The sequence below is a fragment of the Curcuma longa genome, chromosome 5 (assembly GCF_044706935.1).
Source record: "Curcuma longa cultivar G26 ecotype Majalengka, Jawa Barat chromosome 5, ITB_CL_G26_1.1, whole genome shotgun sequence".
NCBI lineage: Eukaryota > Viridiplantae > Streptophyta > Magnoliopsida > Zingiberales > Zingiberaceae > Curcuma > Curcuma longa.
The window spans coordinates 8893754-8905441 of NC_133865.1; the positions used below are offsets into that span (position 1 = coordinate 8893754).

The 11688-nt window shown below is 41.2% G+C and overlaps 3 protein-coding genes and 2 pseudogenes across 4 annotated transcripts; 2 read left to right on the forward strand and 3 right to left on the reverse strand.

Annotated features, from left to right (window-relative positions):
- Positions 1–744: 744 nt before the first annotated feature.
- LOC141830108 (uncharacterized) lies at positions 745–3676 on the reverse strand. Its single transcript, XM_074717596.1, has one exon. The coding sequence runs from the start codon at positions 3273–3275 to the stop codon at positions 1026–1028; it is 2250 nt and encodes a 749-aa protein (XP_074573697.1). The 5' UTR covers positions 3276–3676; the 3' UTR covers positions 745–1025.
- Positions 3677–3710: 34 nt separating this feature from the next.
- Positions 3711–4757, reverse strand: LOC141829816 (uncharacterized; annotated as a pseudogene).
- Positions 4758–4949: 192 nt separating this feature from the next.
- On the reverse strand, positions 4950–8367 carry LOC141829618 (protein CIA1-like). 2 transcript variants are annotated; one of them, XM_074717133.1, is made up of 10 exons: positions 7983–8367; positions 7104–7250; positions 6778–6996; positions 6604–6668; positions 6105–6170; positions 5972–6034; positions 5764–5826; positions 5407–5472; positions 5240–5324; positions 4950–5155 (listed from the first exon to the last, which is right to left on the reverse strand). In XM_074717133.1, exons 1-10 carry the CDS (start codon positions 8166–8168, stop codon positions 5081–5083), a joined length of 1035 nt encoding a protein of 344 aa, XP_074573234.1. In that variant the 5' UTR covers positions 8169–8367; the 3' UTR covers positions 4950–5080. The 2 variants fall into 2 exon arrangements, with proteins under 2 accessions (XP_074573234.1, XP_074573233.1); XM_074717132.1 differs by having other exon boundaries at positions 5240–5323; positions 5400–5472; positions 7983–8366.
- A 391-nt stretch (positions 8368–8758) lies between these two features.
- Positions 8759–9633, forward strand: LOC141830098 (uncharacterized). The gene has a single exon (XM_074717585.1). The coding sequence runs from the start codon at positions 8759–8761 to the stop codon at positions 9524–9526; it is 768 nt and encodes a 255-aa protein (XP_074573686.1). The 3' UTR covers positions 9527–9633.
- A 1124-nt stretch (positions 9634–10757) lies between these two features.
- On the forward strand, positions 10758–11329 carry LOC141829817 (transcription repressor OFP15-like; annotated as a pseudogene).
- Positions 11330–11688: the final 359 nt, after the last annotated feature.

The window sequence follows — 11688 nt, forward strand, 5'->3', positions numbered from 1 at the left end:
ATGATGACGCAATTAATACTGATCATGACATTTTGAAACATACCTTTCATCGACTTAAATAATTCCACCAACTTATATGTTCATATTTGATATTTCAAACCATTTTTTTCTTCTTCACTTTGATTTTTTATGTTTAGATAATTCCAGTTAGTCTCATTGAAGATCTCTGGAGTAATCGATCCGGCCCCACAAAAATTTTCTATCGGCCACCAGAGTAAATCGGGAAGCGCACGTAACGGCTAACCCAGACACCCAGTATCCTTTAATTACACTTCTCATTTAAAGAAAAATATAAATACGCCGTAGCTGAGGATCGAACTGCGGGTATCTGGATCTTATGTCCTACCGTGACACCATTACCCCGGGGACAATTTACAACTGCTACATGTCTTCATCTGAATCATGTATATGTTATCGCCAATAATGAATGAGACAAGGATATCAAATCAAACATTAAATTCAACTTAAATTCGAATGAGACATTATTCTACCACATGGACCTTTCAACCGCATGGATCTTGCTCCTTGTTATCATCTTTGTAAGTTTGTTGTTAAAGATTATATAGAACTCACATGAAGGTCTTCATACGAAGGAAACCCAGAAAGCAACATGAACCATGGTAGGGATTATTCATGGGTTTGTCAACTACTACAAACTAATACAAGTCTCTTATGTAAGATTATTCATGTGATCGACAAAGATTTTACATATCACAATCGGATGAGGGGAAGCATCAAAGAATATGACAGATGAAGATTGATTAATGATTAAAAACACAAAAGAACATTGTAGTTTTCTTGCAGTAATAAGAAACAAGTTGTTGACCTTGCTAGTTTAATCTATCGTGCTCGAGTAACCACCAGTTGTTGACCTTGTTTTTCTTCAAACTGAGCTTCCAGCACTGAGGAGTGCATCATCCACTAATGTTCTTCCAGTTACTATTCCTCATCTGAGGAACTATCACCTTGCAGGTCACTTGATTTTTGCTCCAAAGCTTCATAGGCTCCTCACCTATGTATCCAGTTTAATCTGAGGAACCATCTAACCCTTCAAATGAGCTTTGAAAACTGGGTTGTATTGTTGCTCCTCCAAAGCTAGCAATTTCAGCTATCTGGAGATACTCTTCTTCCTCCATCTCCAGTTCCTCAATGGCTGCTGCTGCCTGCACCATAGGCTGGGTGTGGATTTCAGTAATATTCTTATAAAAAGTAACTGTGTTACCTTCTATTCGCACACCTCCTTGCATCGATCTTATAAAATTGCAGCCTAGGATCATTTGAATATTTTCCCCGAGCTTCATGGGGAATGCATAGGTGTAGGGGATCCTGAAATGATTTTCCCCTATAACCATCCTCCCATATTTCAGCTTTTTATTTGCGGTGGTTTTGGAGTTAATACCGCTGAAATGAACCAAATATGGGTTGTCCTCAATTGCTTCTTCAGGGACTGATCCTTGATCTATACAACATGTAGTAGCTCCAGTATCCAGTATAGCATGAACTTTGAAAACCTTGGCTCCAGGGATGTCCAGTTCTATTGATAAATTAAACAGCATATTCTTGGACCTTCTGGGCTGAGCTACTGTTTGATCTTCTGCTGAGAGGATCTTTTGAGTTTCTTCAGTAAGAAGTACTGTAACAGCTTCTGTTGAACCAAATCCTCCCGTGTTTCTGGTAGGTGTAAGCTCCGCAACTTCTTCTACCTCCGGTACAAGGATCTTTTCGAGAATGATCTGCGCTATACACATGCCCCTTCTAATTTCAACTTCTCGGTCGGAGTGGTTGAAGACAAGAACTTTAATTTCTCCCCGATAGTCAGAATCGATTACTCCTGCACCAATGTTAACACCATATCTTAGTGCCATACCTGACCTTGGTGCAATCCTTGCATATGTTTTTGGGGGAATTTCCATGCAAATTCCAGTTCTGATCAATAGCCTTCCTCCGCTAGGAATTACTCCATTCTCATCTGCAGCTAGATCATATCCTGCTGCTCCGCTAGTTTTTCTCTGTGGAATTATAGCGGTTGATGAAAGTCTTTTAATTTTTAAGGGTACCTTTGACGTCCCTTCTGAGTTTTGAGCTTCCAGGAGCTCATGCGCCTCCTCCTCAAGCTCTTCTTCAAAAGCCTCTTCATCTTCATGGATTATCACATTCTTTCCTTTTTGGCTTTTCCTCAGATCTTCATTTTCCAGCTGGAGTCTTTCATTTTCTAACTCCAGTTCTTCTTTTTCTCTTATCATCAAGGCCACCTTTTCTGCATGCATCTGGTGTAGGGCCTCGATTTCTTTCTCCATGCGCTTCATTTCTGCTTCACACCATCTAATATAATCTTGTTGCTCTCGAAGTAAATTTCTCTGATCATACCTGATTGGTGTGGATTGCGCCATGGGCACGTTCTTGTCGAAATAATGTGGACCGCAGAGTGCACAAGCAGTAATGTTGCATGATGGGCAGTAGATTCTGCATCTCTTGATGGACTCCATCTTGCAGCAGTGACATCTTCGATATTGGGCCGGTACTTCTCCATTTAGCTCCCATTGATGTTGGCATTCATATTGCTTCTTGGAGACTTGTACCATAGCTAGATATCCTCCCTTTCCAACCCAGTATGTGTGATCTGTCTCTCTGAACATACAGATATACTCCTTCAGACTGAGGGTGTGAATTCCCCTAACCAGATCTTCATTATCTTCTCCTTCAGAAATACTATAGATAGCATCACTCTGGTCTTCACCCTCTTGGACAGATACGATGTCACAGTCTTCTGGCAAGTCGAGTTGCTCAAACATGGCAACCCTCTTTACATTTCTCTTCTCATTAGGGCATTCTCTGGCAAAGTGCCCCTCTTCTCCACATAGAAAACATTTGCACCTCTTGTTGTTTCTGACTAGGTGCTTTCTCTTTTCAATTCTGGCATGAGACTGGTGTGGCTTACCCTTATAGGTAGTAGATCTCCTCACGCCATACTTCTTCTCCGGTCTTTTGTAGTTGCCGGGAATAGGGATGTCATTGCAGAAGGATAATCCTTTAAGAGCCCTTTTAAATGCTGCATCCTTGCATTCATTTTCCAGGTATTTGTATGAAAATAGAACTCTGGGAATTACTCCAGTAGTGTTACCTGGGTATCTTGCTTCGAATGCGCTTTTGATCCTTTTGCCAAGATCTCCTAGCATTTTGGACCAAAACTTATCAGATAATTCCGGGCTGGTGAACATCCTTCCAGTTTTGGTTGTATCCCAACAAGGTTTCACAGACCTTGTCCGATCATGCATCCGGCTTCTCTGCAGTTGGTTGTGGCTCGCCTTTTGAATGAAAACCCTGTCCACTTGTTGATTATTTGCACATAGTATTGCTTCTTCGGATCTGTGGCATCATCCCTTCTTGAGTGATAGTGAACTTCTGCAGGGACAATAGAAGCTCTCTCTTGCATAGAAATCCTCAGTTGCTCTTGAGGATCAATTTGCTGCTCCAAAGTTTGTTGGTGGAGCACGGTTAATCTCCTTCCAAGGTTTCTTGTAGCCCTTTGAGCCTTGTACAGCCGTCGTTGGTTTCGCATGTAATCTCTGATTTCCAAAAAGAGCACGGAAGCGGGATGTGTGGATGAACAAAAGATAAATATAAGAAGAACTAGAAACTTATAGACTTTTATTCAAACACACCAAAAAACTACTTACAAAAATCTTAATCAGGACTGCAAGGAGTTCTAATGGGTTTGTGCTCATCTTAACCCTTATGACAAGGCATCTTGCCTTTACAGCTCTCACACAGCACTAATAGTACAATAATAGAGCTACTTTATTCAAAGTGGCGCATAGCAAAATTTGAAATGGCACAACTTGTGTAAGTTCTAAATGCTGTCCTTTGAAGCACTTAGATTACCTCCTTAAGTTGCCACACTGACAAAAACTACAAAACAGTGTATTACTACCATTTGGAATAATAAAGATTGTGAAGTTTTTAATTGCCATCCTTTAGAAGCACGTACGAAGATTACCTCCTTTAGTTGCAACACTGATAAGAAACTTCTCTTTTGCATCTAAGAAATTCTCAGGCTTTGTGTGGCCCTTCTCATCTGCCTAAATTATATATATTTTAGAAATGAAAATGAACCAACATAAAGGATAGAAACAAAATGAAAGGTAAAAATTATACTAACTGAATGTCTTTGCTTCTTCGTCTCCCCCTTCATCTTCTGTTCAGAATCCTCTTCTGCGAGCTTCTCCGCAACAAGCTTTTTGTGCGCTGACAATATTGGGCCCTAAGATGACCAAAGACAAAATATTTAACGAAAAAGTTCTTTTTTTCTTCCATTAATCGCGTTAAGAATCAAGCACCTCTAATTATAACGCTGACAAGGGGATCATCTGGGAGGTTTCTCTTCATAATCATTGCAAAAGCGACCTTAAAATCCCACGCTTCGCTCCCTCCTCATCGCCTTCAGAGCCGCCACTTCCGTAATCTCCCACACCCAAGTCCTCACCTTTTTCCTCGTCGCTAGAAGGATCCTCTGGGAATTCTTTGTTTACGTCGTCCTCCTCCTCGTCGGAGTGATACTCCCTGGCTCTCTTCCGGAACAGCTTCTTCATCTTCTCGGTAGGTTTCTGATGCCTGGCGGTTCCCATGGCCGTCGTCCTCTGCCTTAACCTCTTCCTCGAGCTCTTTGCCTTGCTGTGATTTGACCTCCTCTTTCTAGCAGCAGCCAGATCGGCAGCGACGGCACCTGCGTCGAGGGTTCGAGCGAGCGTCGCCGCCGATCCGACAGATCGCGGAAATCGATTTAATCAACGAGACTAAATACGATAGTTGAATTGGGCCGGGCTCGTCCAACAGGCCCAATTAGGTGTAAAAATATCGATTTAAAAAACTTTATTTTTACTCTAATAAATTCATTATTATTAAGGATCGCAATACAAATGTAATAATATTCTATGATCAATTTTCTCCTTTCTAAAGTTGATCGAAACTAAAATATACAATCATTGTGTATATCGATTTTCAATAATTGTCGTCATTGATCTTCGATAATCATCACGGGGAAAGATGAAACAATATCTCTAGCTTGTAAACAGCAATACAGTTATATCGAAACTTGTGACAGCTCCCAGATCTTTATCGTCCCATCATCACTTGCTGAAGCAAGAAGCGTTGCTTCCTGCAGAGTTCATCCCACAGAAGCAACTTGCAGTTTATTGTAGCAAAAGAATCTGAAAACAAGATTATTCTGAAATCGAACTACCTTTGGATTCCATTGCACACAGTTCACATCCATTTCATGGGCCTTTTCTTTCTTGAGCAGCATCTTGTAAGACAGTTGATCAACCTGAAGTAGATGTTAGCTGACAGTTTAAAAGATACGCAGCTTTTTCATTCTTATAATCAAACAGAGTCAATCGTACCGTATCTGTATCTCTACTCTCGTAGAAAATACGTATAGCATCGTCTGCTGCTCCACTCGCAAGTAAACCTTCCCTGTCATTTGGAAGAGGAAAGTGCTGAGTTAACCTAAGGAGCATATCATTGATCTCAAAACTACAACAATTTGGATAGATCTAGGAAGTGGCAGCTATCGCGAGCAAGCAAACAAAATTATCATGAAAAATTCTCTGAGGTCCTTAGACACTTTATGGAATTCCCAGCACAATGTTGATGTAAGTGATCGAATGAGTGTTAAGCATAGTAATTCTGTTTTCCATCACAATTTTGGATATTATTTTAAACACTCTGCAAGCAACACTCGATAAGAGCAGTCTAAGTTAATACCTTGACCAATGAACGGAGAACACTGTCCGATCATGATACCCAGAAAGAGTAGATAGATGTTGCCTGGAAGGTCGACAATTTTTATCAGATATGTTGAATCAGGTCAGCACATTAAACATATTTATGTTAGCAGAAAAAACACAGAATGACAATGAGAAAAGATGGTTGTAATCATATTAAACTGCTGAAACATGTAGTGCTAGCTTACCACGATTCGATTCCATTGCTTATCCCAGATGCTGTACCCCATAATTTCAAGGTCAGATCATCACTGCATAACCGATAAGAAATAAGATAAAATTTATCCCGTCTTATTTAGAGAACATGTTAAAAACATATACCTGCAAGTAGCCATTTTGTCGCCGGTGGAGTTGAATGATAATGCCCAGACGGTAGATGCATGACCACTAAGGAACAAGATTAAAAGTAAATACAAACTGCAAATGATAAATGTTTCATTTGTTGTTCAGTCGATAGGTAAGAAATAGTAGATGATTTTCTTGCTAGTTTGTCACTGAATATGACAAGAAAATCTATCCCCAATACTAACAGAAAGACCAACACCACTAAATATCGGGTTTTATAACACCAATATGATACTGTTGTGATGAGGGTGAAGCTAAAATTGGAACTACTCTATTTCAACAGAATGACTGCAGAATTTATTTCAGGAAAAACTATCCACAATCTTCATATTCTGAACTTTGCAAAGCACCGATGGTTGAAAATAGTATTGTTAAAGCCAACTACATAACCTCAGATGCATAAACAATATAAGCATTACCTAGGTTGGAATTACAGGCATATGACAGATAGTAAGGTCATTAGTTAAATTAACACCTGCTAGCTTCAGTTATTGTTTGTACACAATGCCAATCATCATCGTCACCATCTTCGGTCCAGACCTTAAAATAATATCAGGTTCAGCTAAGTTCGAGATCATTTCAGTTAAGTTCAAAACAGTATAGAAACAGACAACCAAATTCAAAAGACAAACTAGCTGAGAGTCCTTACCTTTATAGAGTTATCATAGCTAACAGATACCAAAACCTCCAAAAATGGATGCCATTGTACCATCTTTACATCCTGTGTGTGACCTTGCAACACTGAAACACACTCAAACTCATTGCCTGGTTGCATTTCCCAGATCCAAACAGTCTTATCTCGAGCACATGTTGCAAGCAAGGAACCAGAAGCACTCCATGCAACACTCTTCACTTCATTTTCATGACCCTGAAGACAAGAAAAAGAAGAGCAAAAGAACACATTAATAAAGTAGCCAGGTTAAAGAATAAATGTCAATATAAAGATTGTGAGCTTAGACACAGTACAAGTTCTACCTCAAGCGTTGTAACACATTCAAAGTCACCGCCAACATTTTCCCATATAGCAGTTGTACCATCAAAACTAGCTGTAGCCAATAATGTTCCACTTGGTGACCACGCACAAGAACGGACTGTACGAGTATGAGTATCTTCTAATACAGCCTGTCATATGTTACATATATTGAGACTTAATCCTTTACAAGCTTAGAAGTCGGAACCAAGATCACTATATGATAGCAACAACACTAAAAAAATAAATTAGAGATGAATTTAGGTGAATTTTCTATATATTCTATCTTTCCTCCTGAATTAAGGAGTTATTGTGCCATGTCATTTCATTTCAATATAAAAAAACAGAACAAAATGAAAAACCAGATCGAACAGATTAAAATTTAGCTTATACAATGTAAAATGAAATGCACACGAAATCAACATATACTAGAAATCAATTTTTTGATTACCAATTCATGGTTTTGTGCCATGCCATTTTTTGATTTCTTTTTTCTGTAATTTGGATTTTGAATAATGTTGTGTTTTCTTGTTATGCCTAATACACTGAGGAAAAGTGAGTTGCATTATTTTGTCTGAGTTCAAGAATGAAAGAGAGTTGCTATCAACAAAGTGCTTAGGAATTCAATTAAAAGAAGTGTTGCATTATCCTTGTTAAAATCGCAACAACAGAGGAATTGCACAGCTCAAGTAGTTGCGAACACCAAAGGAAGATTTAACAAAAAGGATAAAGGAGCAAGTTTTGCTAACACAAGATCAACTCCACTGACTCTCCTTCCAGTTGGGAAACAGATCCCCATCATATCCATTTCCCCAGCATAAAAAAATTCAGCAAAGAATTTTCGACAACAAAGAAGAACAATTTATCAAACAGAATCAACGCACCGAGCATTCCCAGGAACCGGAAGGCCCCCTCTGCCAGATTCTAACCGTCTTATCCCCACTGCAAGAGGCCAACATCCCGGAAGAGCCAGCGGTCACAGGGTTCCACGCAAGGCTCCAGACCCGATCGGAATGGCCCTCCAGCTTCTGAACCTCTCTCAGCTCAAAGTCCCCGTCCGAGAAATCCATCGACGCTGCCGCCGCCAAGATAGGAGCTTAAGGAGTGAGACTAGGGTTTCTTTTTCGGAGGAAAATGGTTCTCGGTCATGTTTAATTTAGAAAACTTTCTATAATAGGCAAAAAAGGAAAAAGAAATAAATAAATCTGTACAATATCTATCTCTCTCTCTTGTCCCGACAGATAAACAAGATGGATTCAAGAATCTAACGGAGCGCAATCACGTTTGACATCGAAGATGAATCCAAACCTCTAAATTGAAGGTCAAACTCAAACCTCAAGATTGTTATATGGAAATTCAATTCAGCCAAAACTTTCAACGCAGCAATTTACAACACAAATTCCGTGTGCGACCAACTGCAATGAAATTGACCTTTGCTCCTTCACAAGTTGGTACAACCACTGTGTCTTTTTTTCTTATCAAACAATCTTTTTTATCATTTTTTTCAGCTAAAGAGACATACAGATTAAAAAAAAATTATCTTTTGGAAAATCTGGAAGGTTATTCAGATTTGACTCTCCTTCTTCTTCTTGTTCTTTTAAACCCATTTAATACTCTCTTAATTCTTCTTATTCATCTTAATCTTCTTCTCCTTCTTCCAATGGCTCAAGTAGACATGGAGAGCTTGGTCGACCGGAGTAGCTTAACCTTCGGCCGTCGGCCTGGCTCGCCGGAGGATGTTGATGCTGATGCGAATTGTCACGTCGCCTACGGCGCCGTCGAAGTCCCGGCCTTGGGGTGGAGCCTCGGGTACCGCGTCTACGACCGGGAGGATTCGACCAAGGGCGCCAGTAACCCCAAGTCCAACGCCAAGTCCCGGCCGTTCGCCTCATGCAACCTGAACGTGCCTCCGCCGGTGCCGTCCAAGAACAAGCCGCCCATCATCGCCCTCCCCCGCGCCAAGATACAGGAGGCCTCCGCCTACGACGGCCGCTCCGTCCGCCGCCCTACCCAGTGCCGCTTCTTTCCCAAGGATAAGATGAAGAAGCGGCCGACGGCGCCGGAGGCGGAGGCGGAGCCGGGGTCTCCCAAGGTGTCCTGCGTCGGCAAGGTCCTGTCGGAGAGAGAGCGCTGCCGGCGGCGAAGGGAGGAGCGGAAGGAAAGGGGCAGCTGGGCAACTCTGTTCTGGTGCAGAGGCAGCGGCGGAAGCGAAGGAGGCGTCGTGGAGTCTGCGGTGGTGGCGGCAAAGGCAAAGCGGCATGGTTTAGATCATAACTCGTCGTTGAAGGGCGGCGCTGCGGCGGCGAAGACGGAAAGCGGCTCGTCGGAGGTGGAGCTTTGTGACAACGTGGTGGTGCCGAGGCTGGATGCGATGAAGCGGTTCTCGTCGGGGCGGCGAGCGGAGGCGCCGGCGCCAGGCGGTCGGTAGATGGTGCGGATGAGCAGCAAGTCGACGTCCAAGACTTCTCTCGCGAAACGTATTATATTAATAAATGAATATTAAGTTTTATAAACTCGAAGAACTTTAAAAAATAATGGAAAGGTTAATACAATGTGCTTTGTACATGATGTTAGCTATTCTAGTCTTTGTATTACACACAAGAGGATCACAAAAATTTTAAAAGGTATCTAAACACTATATTGATTTGATTAATTAAATTAAATTAAAGATTATTATCCTCTGTTACGTTATCCTTCTTATAATTAAGACAACAAGAAGGTTTCATTAAAAGGATTGTCCAACCAAAATGCTTGTACTATGCTTCCACCATGATAGTTCAGTTGACTTGAGATTAAACTACATAAATTACTATGGCAGACTGCAGCTTCCAAACACACCTCCACAATTCAATACCTTGTCGTCTCCATTGATTGCTTCGTCTTTAATTACTTTTGTCTCTCCAAAATATAATGTTTGGGGATGTTCCGGCCAAAGCGACAGGATAGAGACAAATATCATGCATGCAATATATTTCATGTATATAAATCAATAGAACGAATAGTTGTGGACAAATGCTAGGAGATGAGATGAATGCTCTTTCAGGAGCTAGGGACAACATGCTCATCCAGTTCAGACGACAAATCAAACAGGCTGAATAAGAGTTTTCTGGAGTCAGCTTTGGTAAATACGTAAAAAAGAATGGTGAAGAGGATGAAGAAATTAAGAAGGGAAAAGAAGCATCTCCTGTCGTGTCTCATCTTCCTCTCCTGCAAATTATTATCACTTGCACATTTTGAATCATGCCATTAATGGACTTCCTATCTTCCCACCAACTACCTTCTCTTTTTTTTCCCCCCGTAGAATTCAACTTGATCTTCTCAACATCACTCTTCGAATGCAGTTGATCATCTGTATATATATATATGTATATATATATATGGATGATAGAATGCACCCAACAGAAAGAAGTTGTATTAAAAAACGAGTGTACGTCGACAGTATTGTCGTCTTCTTAGTTTGCGATACTGAATCGGCCGATTTGTTCCGGATTTTAAAACTCTATTGGAATGTGAGACTCGGAGGATGGAAGAAATCACCATTAATTACCAGTCACGTCCTCCTGCTTCTATTTATTGCTCACTTACCTCACCATCGATGTCCTTCAAATCTGAAAGCCACGGCCTTGCTAGCTAATTCTCGAGTAAGAGAGGGGAAACTGATGGGTAGGAAACTCGGATTCACCTCCTTCTTCTCCAGAGCGAGGCACGCCACCTCCTCTTATTCTTCGACAGCGCGGCCTTGGCCTTCTTGCGCACAGCCAAAGCCAAAGACAGCCTCTCCTTCATGTTGGAGCATGACTTCGACGAACCCTTCTTTGACCTCGTCGAGTCGTCGTCATGCCTAAGCGAGGCCGTGGCTCGCGGGGTGAGGTCGGAGAGGCTCTTCTTCGAGCCATGGACGGCCGCGACGATGCTCCCAGCGGCGTTCGAGGGGGACGTCGCGGTGGAGATGGACTCGGATGATCCGTACAGAGATTTTAAGCAGTCGATGGAGGAGATGCTGATGGCGCACGGAGTGAGGGATTGGGCCTGGCTGGAGGAGATGCTGCGGTGGTACCTCGAGGCTAATGGAAAGAGCACTCATGGTATTATCGTAGCAGCATTTGTAGAAATACTTTTGGACCTTATTGCTTCGCCTTCTTCCTCTGCTGCTTCTTCTTCTTCTTCGAGATCTTTGGCTCTTGACATCGAAGAAGAGGAAACCAAAGAGGGACGTGTAAAATTGATTTGATTTGACTTGAATCATTTTGTGCAACATGAAATGCTATTTTCATTTGCATCGGGAAGTATGTGAATTCATCGAGACTCTATTATACATTTGAATTGAATTAATACAAGTTCAATGTTGGTATGCATTCTTAATTACTTGTCGATTTTTATAACCATTAAGGTAATTACTTTTATTTTTTCTTTTTTTTTAGGAATAACAACCTGAGTTCGTAATGATCCACCACACCTGAACTGAAGCGATAACCTAAAGAAATAAAAATAGGTTGTTTCTTAATCAATTAAAAGTAATTCCAAGAAAAAATATTGCAATCACGGGGAAAATGGAATGGATCTCGAAGGGGCCTCAGATATATAATTACC

Excerpts from the sequence above, each read along its gene's own strand:
- LOC141830108 (XM_074717596.1), bottom strand. The coding sequence starts at position 3,275 with ATGCATGATCGGACAAGGTCTGTGAAACCTTGTTGGGATACAACCAAA.
- LOC141829618 (XM_074717132.1), bottom strand. The coding sequence starts at position 8,168 with ATGGATTTCTCGGACGGGGACTTTGAGCTGAGAGAGGTTCAGAAGCTG. Across the intron at positions 6,997-7,103 it reads AATGTGTTACAACGCTTGAG|GGTCATGAAAATGAAGTGAA; the intron begins GTAGAACTTGTA and ends TCTTGTCTTCAG. Across the intron at positions 5,827-5,971 it reads AGCAATGGAATCGAATCGTG|GCAACATCTATCTACTCTTT; the intron begins GTAAGCTAGCAC and ends TCGACCTTCCAG.
- LOC141830098 (XM_074717585.1), top strand. The coding sequence starts at position 8,759 with ATGGCTCAAGTAGACATGGAGAGCTTGGTCGACCGGAGTAGCTTAACC.